The sequence below is a fragment of the Gallus gallus genome, chromosome Z, assembly GCF_016699485.2.
Source record: "Gallus gallus isolate bGalGal1 chromosome Z, bGalGal1.mat.broiler.GRCg7b, whole genome shotgun sequence".
NCBI lineage: Eukaryota > Metazoa > Chordata > Aves > Galliformes > Phasianidae > Gallus > Gallus gallus.
The window spans coordinates 74,429,411-74,440,421 of record NC_052572.1 but is presented as its reverse complement, the minus strand read 5'-3'; the positions used below and the strand labels follow the sequence as shown (position 1 = coordinate 74,440,421).

The 11,011-nt window shown below is 48.1% G+C and overlaps 1 protein-coding gene across 1 annotated transcript; it reads right to left on the bottom strand.

The window, feature by feature from the left end:
- Nucleotides 1-4,686: 4,686 nt before the first annotated feature.
- LOC121108323 (adenylate cyclase type 10-like) lies at nt 4,687-10,612 on the bottom strand. The gene is made up of 7 exons (XM_040655909.1): nt 10,458-10,612; nt 9,460-9,512; nt 9,087-9,240; nt 8,713-8,905; nt 8,327-8,413; nt 7,706-7,989; nt 4,687-4,969 (listed from the first exon to the last, which is right to left on the bottom strand). The coding sequence occupies exons 1-7, from the start codon at nt 10,610-10,612 to the stop codon at nt 4,954-4,956; spliced, it is 942 nt and encodes a 313-aa protein (XP_040511843.1). The 3' UTR covers nt 4,687-4,953.
- Nucleotides 10,613-11,011: the final 399 nt, after the last annotated feature.

Genomic DNA, 11,011 nt, shown 5'->3' with positions numbered 1-11,011 from the left:
AAGTGCTGAGTTATGTCTGATTAAGTGCTGAATATCTGAATGCCTGTGATTCAATTCCCTCTTAGATCTGTTTCCTCTATGAGTGTATTTGGATTCATACTACAGATGAGGTTTAGATGCAGAAAAACACATTAACGTCCCAGTTCCCCTGCTGTGTGTGCTAACAAGGCCATGGTGACAGCTCTGCATAGGCTTCCTGCTGCCATGTTGCACATTCCTGTAGAAAAATCAGGGAATTTGGGAATGTTGAGGACTTGCCATATTCACTCCTGGGGCAAGCTGTTGTGTCAAATACATGCAAGTTTCTTAAAGCGAGACCAGTGGTCTTTCCCTGCAGATTGAAGTTTTCTCCTTTCAGTTTGTTTTCCATCCTCACTGTCAGGGTTCTCTTTAGAAGTGGTGATGTGCAGAACGGTTGAAAATGTGCGTATGTTGGGTATCTTCTGACAGTTTGCCACTCTTTTTTCTGGAGTGAAGTCATGAATTCATTTATCCCAGAGTAAGTAGTACTGCGGGTCATGCATTAAACTCTTTGGATCTGTTCAGCAGCTTATTAGTGTGACTTATCTGTGTTTGAGACTGCCATTGTGCAGCCCCTATTGGTGCTGTCTTTCAAAGCAGGTGATCATCTGCAGGCTGCCTATCGGGAATGTCCTCTAAACCATGCCCAGAAATTGTATGGGAGAGTACTCACAAAGGGCTGGGCGAGAAGAGGACAGGAACTATTTTAATGAGGAAGTACAGTTGATGAGGTTTTGATGTTTGTGCCATCATACAGTCTAACTTTCCTAGCAGCTCATGCAGTCAAAAGGAAGTGTCCTGCCAAACACTCCAGAGAAGTATGCAGTAGTCGTGGGCTTTGCGACTGCTTTCTGACTGGTGACTGCTAAGATCACGTACTGTGTCTGTGTGGGTGAACTACCTTGAGGTTAACAGTTACCTTGACATTAACCATTCTGTGTTGAGGGGGAGACCAGCCATGTTCTTAGGCTGGGCTTAAGTCTTTTTAAATAGTCATTTCTACAGTGATAACAGGTAACTGAAGACAACTCTTGCTAACGAATAATACTGAGGTCAAGTACAAAAGAATCTTTTTGCTGCTAGTGACAATGGCTATCAACCTTACTTGTGTTATGAGGCTGGTGGCGTTTAATCCTATGTAGCATATGCAGTAGTGGTTGTTTTTTCATTCTGTCACAGATTCTCTCCAGTGTTCACTTAGAATTGGATCTCAATTGCTGTTGATCCCTGTTTCTTGCTGAGCTTGGTGTCTTTGTACACGTGCACACCTCTGGTATCTTTGTACATGTGTACACCTTCAGATTTGACCACTGGCTTTTCTCTGAAAAAATAAAGCACGGCTGTTTTCTGTTCTTGGGTGTTAGCAAATTGTTAACCAATTGGAAGGGTGTCATGCTCTTTCTTTCCTTGGGAGTTGTTGTGTGTATGTATGAGGGTTCAGCTCATAGGCACATGTAGAATTAATCTACTTCAAAATATTATTTATGATCTGTAGTTTTTTAGTGTCTAATTGGCAGTAAGCTTGGAGAGAATAAATCCTGTTTTTTGAGTACTGAGATTGGATGGACATGGTATCTTTTAAGTTTAAAAAGGAGGTTCTAATGCACCCTCAGCCATCAGATATGCATGTTCTGTTTCTCCATTACTGCAGCTGCTCTCCAAGGTTCTCCTTTGGGATGGGACTGTACAGGAAGACACAGTCCGTGGTGTGGGACTGAGCAAGCTGCTGAATCGTTACCTTCTTCTGAACCTCTTCAACACACCACCAGGGCCAGAAAACATAGAGAAGTGTAAAGAGGTGAAAGGTCTTATTTCCATGGGGACAGATGTAGTCTGAAGTGTAATTATTTAACATTTGAAGTTGTTTTTTTGTTTGTTTCTTTGTTTTTTAATGACCTTGGTGTATAAAAGAATTTCAAAGCAAGCATTGGTTCCTAGGCTTTAGGAATAACTGCTTAAAATGATGTTTTTGTTTTTTGAAGAGTAAACACTGCCAATAATAACTGAACTAGCCAAAAGGAGAAGTCTGTCAGAAGTGGTGTGACTTAGTGTTATTGAAAGCCTTTTTTTTTTCTTTCTATTTTTTCTTTCAAAATACTCTCTGGGTGAACAGGTGGTTGCATGCTTCCCAGAAAGGTGGTTCCAAAATCATGGAAGTGGGTGAACTCTCCCCGAGTCAGTGAACTTCTGCCAGCATTTGGTTCAGTGAGCACGTATGCTTCACAGGAATAACCACAGGTAACAAACAACATGTTCTTTGGGATGCAGCACTTCCTCATAATCTTTATGTTAGTATTTCTTTTAGGGACGTGGCTCAGTGGGCATGGTGGTGATGGGTTGACATTTGGACTAGATGATCTTTGTGTTTTTTTCCAACCTTAATGATTCGATGATTCTTAAATTCCTCAAGCCTCATGCATTTAACACTTTCAGTGATGTACTTCCAACATCTACGTACAACTAAAGATGCAATCCATAATGTAAAATGGATTGCTTTTGCAGTACTAGTTCAGGCTAATTTGAGGCTCTAGATGTTGGGTGCAGTTAGTGGTCAGTGTAGCTCAAGGCACGTTTTAGCTTTATTGATTTTGAAGTCAGGTGTGAATGTGTTGCTATGTCAACTTGTTTTTGTAATAGTGATGAAACTGAAGAAGTTGTTCTCCTGTTGGTGAAAGTCAAGGCTCTGCATATTGCTGAAGAGCTCACTGAAGAGTGCAAACGGGAACATCTTAAATCTGTGATCAGGAAATAAGGATTTCTTTGAAGCAGCAGTTCTTTTACTGAAACAAGCCTGATGCTCACTCTAAAAAAGTGGTCATGTTTAATGAGTGGACTGCCTACAGTTGTTTTACTGTGAAATATATATATATTTTTTTTCCAGATGTCTTCTGATGCCAGGTGTTCTGAAATGTATGACAAAGCCTCATTGCTTTGTTCTTTTGGGAAGGATGACTGCAGTGAGTGCCTGTAACGTTACCACTGCTGGTGAGCAGACAACTTCACAAGCTGTTTTCAGTACCACACCAAATCACTCTAACCCAGGAGTCACTGAACTCTAACTTATTGTCCACTTAATGAGATAACTCTACGAAACTCACAGTGAGTTCCTCATAGCTTTCTGACCCTGACACAGAAGCAGGAATTCTGTATGCAGTGAGAAGTCTGATCTATGAACATCTACTGATGGTAAACGGCTGTTCAGGAAGGTAAGAAGTTGCACAGGAGAACGTCTTAACTACGCTTACTCTTCTCCAGAGTATGATTTGTAGTGGAGCTTTGTACTTGAGATACAGACTGGACTTTGTGCACAGACTTGGAGCTGTCACCCGCCCTCATTTATCAGACGAGCAGAACAACAACTCCAGTTACCTTCTAGTAATTGGCTCTCTAAGGACATTTTACTTTTGCTTCCCTGTAAGACCCATTAAACCTCATTTCACCGTACCCATGTTGGATTTCTAATGTTGTGTAACTTCGTATATGTGCAGTAAATATTACTGCTGCAGAATAAAAGGATGTTTTACTGTAGAAACAGCAGTGCGTCACAAATTCTGCTAAGTTTGCTATTGCCTGCTTCTCTAAAATGCTATTTATGGGTCTTCCATTTAACTCTTGGAGGTTTCTATTCCCTATGGTTTTTCTGTTTTTTAATTACAGAATATGTATTTTTGTAAACTGTTTTAATTGTAAATAGCATTCATCAGTGTTATAGACAACAATGACTTTTAAAATAAAAGCAAAACCATTACTTTGAAAAGTAAAGATGTCTTTGTGTTAATGAGACTTGTAACGCTTTCAAGTCTTGAACACGACAGGAATGTTATGTGAAGTATGGAAAAAAACTGTGGCACTGCTGGCGCTTCATTATCTGCAGGATTTAGGAGTTCTGTTGTAAGTAATTGTGCACTTCTACTTTCCTGAGTGCAAAGAAAATACAACTGATGGGTAATCAGCTGAAACATGTGATCTCCGTGCTTGCTTTTGTCTCCTCTGCTTCCTTATTCATGTTGAAAGTTGCTCCCAAAGAAATTAGTCTTGTGCTGCTGTGAAATTGGAATAGGTTCTATCACGCTTTACCTCTGTAGAGGCTTCTGCCAGTGGCTGCAGATGTCACTTGTCATGACTGGTAAGCAGGGGAAGGCGATTTTTACTGGAGCTCAGAAGCCCCATCCCAGTTGAGTATCTTTGAGAACCTACTGTGCCACTTTGTGGTGAACCTTGCACCCATTCACACAGTCTGACTGGAGTAACAGCTAATCTGGCTTCATTCTTGCAAGCTGGTTTCAAAACGTTGGTATTACTGCTTTGTTGTCAGATTACTATTGGTGCTTTATCAGATGTCATTTCAAAAGTGCCTTTACAGGACAGCTAAGCAGCACTTACTCTCAGATTGTCCAGCTGGGCTTCTGTACATCTGCTTCCCTGCCGTAGCCCCCTTCTGAACATCTTGAATGAAGCATTTTCACAATTGGCCCCTGTCTACTTGGCAAAGGCAGAAGAAACAGTTATTTGGAAGTGACAACACAATAACTGCAAACCCCTTCTATTAGCTGTGATTTAGAAGGGAAGGCAGAAGCAGGGCTGAACACACTGTAACACTGGTCAGAAAAGGGAATGTTTGTTTTCAGGAAGGGGCAGTTTAACATTCAGACAAGAACTGCTGAAATTTCACTGTCTTTTATTTGCATACGAAACTTGAAAACTGACAATTCTTACACTGAACTCAAAGCTGTTACTTGTTCAGCTCTTCACTCGCTTCCCTCCATATTTTTTCCTCTATTTTTGAAGTATTGCACTCTCGCAGCATATCGAATTCCAGCCAGGGCTGCTTCCACTTCTGCGCTTCCTTCATTTTTTTCTCGGGTAGCTCAAATTTTTTTCCTTTAATGTTGTATTTCGGCCTCTCCCACCGTTTTGACCATGGTTGAGGTTTCATTCTGACCTGCAGCTAGAGGGAAAGATTTTTTTAAAAAAAGAAAAAAGGTATTAAAAGGTCAGAAGGTCAGAATTCTGACTGTGAAGCAAAGCAGTGAGACAAGTGCTGCTTTAAGAGAAGAGAGCAGCCCGATCTGTCAGCAAACTAAGGGACTGCTGGACACCAGTGGGAGAAAAGGGATTTGGGGGCTGTGTGGCTGTTATGTTTGTTCATGTACCTAAATAACACTGATTTATTACACCGTCCTTAAGTTGATATGCTGTTAACTCTCTTCTACGCTTCTAACTCTGTTACTTACTAAGGAAAAAAGAATAGGACAGCAGCCGTTCCTCCTTTTCCCTGTAAGCTAAGTTGGATAGCATTCTTTTACCAGTCTGCCAGAGCTCCTGAGATGCAGATCTTGCTAACTGCTCCTTCCACCCCCCACATCAGTAGCATTAAGTTTCCATAGCGTTGGCTGTTCTGTCTGCACAGTGTAATACAGAGGCATCTGCAGGCCGTTACTCCTTGCACGTCTCCTAAGTTACCTACTTTGGTTATGAATGTTCTTTCCCAACAGGAGTAGCATTAAGGTACCAGATTTTACATGCTTGTATCACCTTGATAACTACCACAACTAAAAGCTGTTTAACAGCCTTCCAGGCCATTGTAGAATGGCCACTTGGAAGAGACTCACAAGGATCATAGGAGTTCAACCCCTGCCTCCCCATAAAACCAACCCCTGCCTCCACATAAAACCAGCCACACTATGTCTGAGAGTGGTGTCCAAAGGCTCCTTGAACTCTGGCATGTTTGGGCCTGGGCAACCTGTTCTGTGCACGGTCAACCTCTGGTGCAGAAGCTTTTCCACCCTGACCCTCCCGTGATGCAGTCCTCCATCTGGCTCTGAAATGCAGCCCTGCAGAAACCCCAGGTGACTGCTCACCATCCTGATATAATCACTGAATCAGTCAGAAAGTTAACTAAATTATCGCCTACGTTCCCACTAAAAAATTAAACTCCTGCCTTGTTTACAGGAATTTCTTCATGGTCTAAATGAGACACAGATGACAAAAACACTTTTTTTCATCACTTGATAGTAAAAGATAATAATTTTTTCAAACAGCTGAAGAGAGCCTACAGGAGACACCACATTCAAGTGGTTATCTTGTGTTGGCAAAGCTTAAAGGGACTCTTAAAACTCTTTTCTGCTCCGATGAATTATACCGTGCCATAGAAATCTCCTTATGCTCTGGAGTTCAACTGTCTGGCAGCTAAGTTGAAGGCACACTTCCTGACACAGTACTGGCCAGAGGGCCACTACCAACAGATTATTTGCATGGGGTCACTGTGTTTCAGACAGCATGGAGACTTGGCCTCAGAGCCAGGGAATGGCTTGAACACCTCCAGGGACAACAATTCCACCACCTGCCTGGGCATTCTGAGAGGACATTTTTCCTAGTATCCAACCTGAACCTCCCCTGGCACAACTGAAGGCCATCACCTCTTGTCCTCCTGCTGCTCCTTGGGAGGAGAAGCTGACTCCCATGCAGCCACAACCTCCTTTCAGGTAGTGGTGCAGAGAAATGAGGTTTCCTTTGAATCTCCTCCGGACTGAACACTCCCTGCTCCTTCAGACGCTCCCATGATATTGTGCCCCAGATCCTTCACCACTCTGTTGCCCTTCTCTGTACGCGATCCAGGGCCCCAGTGCCTTTCTTGTAGTGAGGGGCCCAAAACTGAGCACAGTACTGGACGTTCAGTTTCACCAGTGCTGAGAACAGCAGGCAGATCGCTTCACCAGTCCTTCTGACTGCACTATTTCTGACACAGGCCAGGATGCTGCTGGCATTCTTGGCCACCTGGGCACACTGCTGGGTACGTGCAGCCAACTGTTGACCAATGCCCCCAGTGTGCAACGTATCACATCGTCACTCTCCTCTCAGAGGCAGCACCACCACTTTAAACACTGTGCCACTTAAAGCAATGCAGGTGGGTTTCGGAGACATGAAAAATGCTTAGCACAAGAGGAATTCCATTTCACAAACAGGAATACCTGCACTCAGCTCCCAGCTGACCTCGAGGTGTGAGGCAAAGGCAGAGGCAGGGCCCGTGTCTCTGTCACCTTCCGACACGCACTTTTCGAGTACCAATGCCTCAGAGCCCTGAGGAATCTGAGGGCGGCCCCCACCGCGGCCTACCCCTTCTACCTCCTCTCCTCTCTCTGCTTCTGCTTGTCAATAATGACGGGCTTCGGGGGCGGATGGAATCCTGTGTGCTCTCCATCGCCGTTCATTCGACACATCGAGGAAGAAAACCACCCGGTGAAGATTAAAAGCTCAGAAAAACACCGTTCTCAAAAGGCACCGTTCCCCACAGCCTCGCAGCTCAAACCCCCCGCAGGCGGCTGCCATAGTGACTACGAGTACTTCCGGTCCGCCGGCGCCAGAGCGCAGGGTGGCTACGGCAAGCTCGGAGGGCCAAAACTGCCCTCAGCGCGAAGCGGAGCTGTGTGTCCTGGGAATCCATCAGGAAAGGCTGCTGGACAGTGCCTAAAGCACAAAAGAGCAAGCCACGGCAACAGCAAAGGGCTGACACCATCCACACTCTGCTGCCTCGTGGCAGTTGCCCATTCTCAGCTCACACCTGCTATGGCCAGGCTTAAGGAGAGACCCATCAGCCCCGTGGCTGCCTTTTTTGCAGGGCGATTCCCAGCCGTGGTCAGCATAAATGCAACCCCTTCAGAAGAGCTGCCCGACTTGGCTTTACCTTGCCAGCTCCCTGGGGATGCTGCGCACTCCAAGCTCCTGGCAGGCTTTCCGCACCACGTCGGAAGCTTTCAGCCCTTCCAGACGAAGACAGGTGATTCTCTCCGATGTTGTGCTGTCCGTGGCAGCTTTGAAAATGTCCTCTGCTCTGTCACGGCCCGGAGCTAAGCTCATGACCATAAGGACCGTGACGCTTTGGAGCAGGGGCCACATGATAGACCAGGACTCAGAGTCCACGAAGTGGGCGTTGTCGACGAAAAATATGCCAAATTCCCCTCCAAGCACCTGAAAAAAAAAAACAAAACAGGTGGTTCTGAGTGGAATCTGGTGGATTCTTGAGTGTCTTCTGGGGAGGACTTTCTCTCCTCAAGACAAGGGGATAGCCAGAAGCCTCTCGTCGGCCACCTCCCTCTCCAGGAGTTTAGCAACTTTGCTTCTGAGAGACTGTAAGGCCTCCTCTAACATCAGTTCCCCGGCAGAAGGAGAGAAGCTGGGCAAAGTTCTTGAAGGGCCATGACCTGGGCGCCTCATCCTGCCACCCCCTCAGGCAGCTCCAGCGCGGAGCCCGCAGCCAGCACGGTTGTTTGGCTCCTGTGAGGCGGGAGGAGGGAGACGTGCTCACCTTCTGTAGCACTTGCGTACAAGTCAGGTGGAACGCACTGTTCCATTCAGTGTGACGCATCCTGCACACCTCGTCTGTGATGGGAAACTGTCCAGGAAAGACAGAGAGGAACATAGCTGAGGGTCTAGGCACACCTATCCCGCAAAGCAAGACTGCAGAGCAGAATGCCTCTGCTCTTGCGTGCGGCCAGCACCAGTCCCTCTTCAATGCCACTTCCAGGTTGCTGAACGAGACCCAGGGCACGTGCGTGGCACAGGAGCACCCCACGCACAGGGAGACTCCTGGGCACAGGAATCAGACAGGTGGGGTACGAGCCCCGCGAGTCCCAGCCCTGAGCTGAGCTGCTCCCAGCAGAGCATCCAAGCAGGACAGCCTTTCGCTCTCACCTCCACTAAGAAAACATCGTTGAGCAAGCAATAGCTGCTCTCTTCTAGTGTGCCTTGGAGCACGGTCTGCAGGGCGCGCTGCCTGTCACTGCAAGTCTCACCGGCCTGGAGACCCAGTGCCCTGGCCACCAGCAGACGGATGGCAGAGAAGGGCTGCTTCAAGTTCTCCTCTGTCCGTTCCACAGCAATGACCCTGCGGTGCAAAAGCAGAAGGCGCTGAGATCCAGAATTGCCTCCCGGTAGGGAGGCTGCATGCTTTTTTGGGAGGCTGCAGTGCAAGGGCTGGGCACAGCAGCACCCGAACTGCGCTGTTCAGCAAAGGCCAGGGGATGGGTGGCGGAGGGGTGCCAAAGCGACAGCTCCACAGTGCTTACCTGTGCCCAGCAGCCCGGCCTAAAATGGCCAGCTCGGCAAGTAAGTGGCTCTTTCCAGAGCCTGGAATGCCCACAAATGCCAGGACGTGTGGTTCTTCCAAATGCTTATAGGCCTCCAAGCAGCATTCAAAGCGGTCAATCTCTGCCTCCCGACCTGTGCAGACCCACAAGGAAATGAGCAGCTGCAGCGTGCTGAAAAGCGGGGAGCCCCTCTACTTCTCTCCCCCATCCCGCAGCAGAGAGGGAGGGAGGGACGGAGGGAGGGAGGAAGCGGCTGCGTGGCACTCAGCTGTGTGCCAGGGGCAACCCACAGCAGAGCCCCCAGCACTGGGCAAAGGGAAGCAAGTGGGCTTCGGATGAGTTCTCCACCTACCCAGCAAGGGACCATAGGGTGACCTCTCCTCGGCAATGCCCACGTCACGTTGCCTAGAAGGGGGAGAAGAGCAAACAGGAGTCGCCTAGTTGGTCAGAAGCCGGAGCACGCAGAGCCTGCTGTGGAGGAGTGGAGACCCCCCTCTCAAGCAGCATGTTACTCCGAGCATGTTCCCCTGGCCAAAGCTCAAGGTGACACACCAGCACAGCCTCGAGCATAAGGAAGCCCAGCAGCCACAGCGCGACAGCCGAAGCTAACAAAAGTCCCTTGCTGGAGGCAACAACCAAAGAAATCCAAGATGAGGAAAGAAGCCAGGCTGTACTGCTGGCTAGCTGACTGCGTTGCCAGCCTGCACACGCAAAACAAGCCTCTTGGAAAGGAGGACCCGTGTCACTTAGCGCCTTGGGATGCCCAAGCTGCTGGCACCTTTGGCTCAAGTCTTGCAGCGGTTTCCAAAAGACGGTAGCGTTCGTGTTCAAAAGGCCCTCCACCGACAAGGTCAGAGCCGGGCCCAGAGGAACGGCAGAGGACTGAGCAGGAAGGCAGGAGGAGGCAGAGCATGCCAGCAGCCCACCTTTCCCCAGCGGAACACGAGTGACCCAGAGCTTCCTGCTGGGAAGCAGCTGGGGAAAAAATCCCACCCCATGCCGCAGAATGACCACTGGCACAGTCTTACGCGTGGTGGAGCAAAGCACAACACAGCAAGCTCAGAGGAAAGCCGCTCGGACAAAGCGCGCAAGGCTACCCTGTGTGTCCAAAGACAGGCCAGCCTTCCCCATCCCGGTGCCATCATTTCCACACTCTTAGCAGCAAGAGGCACAAGGGCACAGAGGCAGAAAGCAGACCCGCACCAGGTCTTCCGATTTTCTCAGCCACAGGCAAGGGAGGTCTGTGGGAGAGCAGCCTGGTCTCGCTGCAGAACTCGAGCCCTCTGCTCGGCCAAGGTTGTACCCCTGAGGCCCCTCTCCCCTCACGTGCACAGCTCAGAGAACACTTACTGCTTCTCGGTGGTCCCCACGTATTGATAGACAGTGGTGGGACTGATAACGCCTTTCAAGTTTCTCTTTGGTAACGCTCTGAAGCAGTAGCTGGGCAGGCGAGAGGCCGCGCAGGTCTCTGCATCACAGGACACCACCCCCGGGTAGGCCACCATCATGGGAAAATGGTGGTGGGAAAATATGGGAAAATATCGCCCTCTGCTGGAGTTTGGAAGGATAATTGTGAATTTCATCAGCACGCGCGCACGCAGAAGTTACAACAAACGTGCAGCTCGTACAGCATCCTCCGGAGATAAGGCACACACACCAAACTACGGCAGGCTCTTACTTGCCTCTGTGCTTTTCTCAATCTCGGTCGTATTTGGTTTAGTATCTTAGCCTATTGCGATCGTTAGCCTTATTTCAATGACAGCTCTTTGGCAAGGTTGCAACGATTGGTCTGAAATGTTCCCTTGGCAAAGATGGGTTAACTGCTACTAAAATGCAGCCTGGGAAATCTGAATTTGCACACATCAACAAGAGAGAAAACCTGAACTGGCAGCCTTTTCCAATAC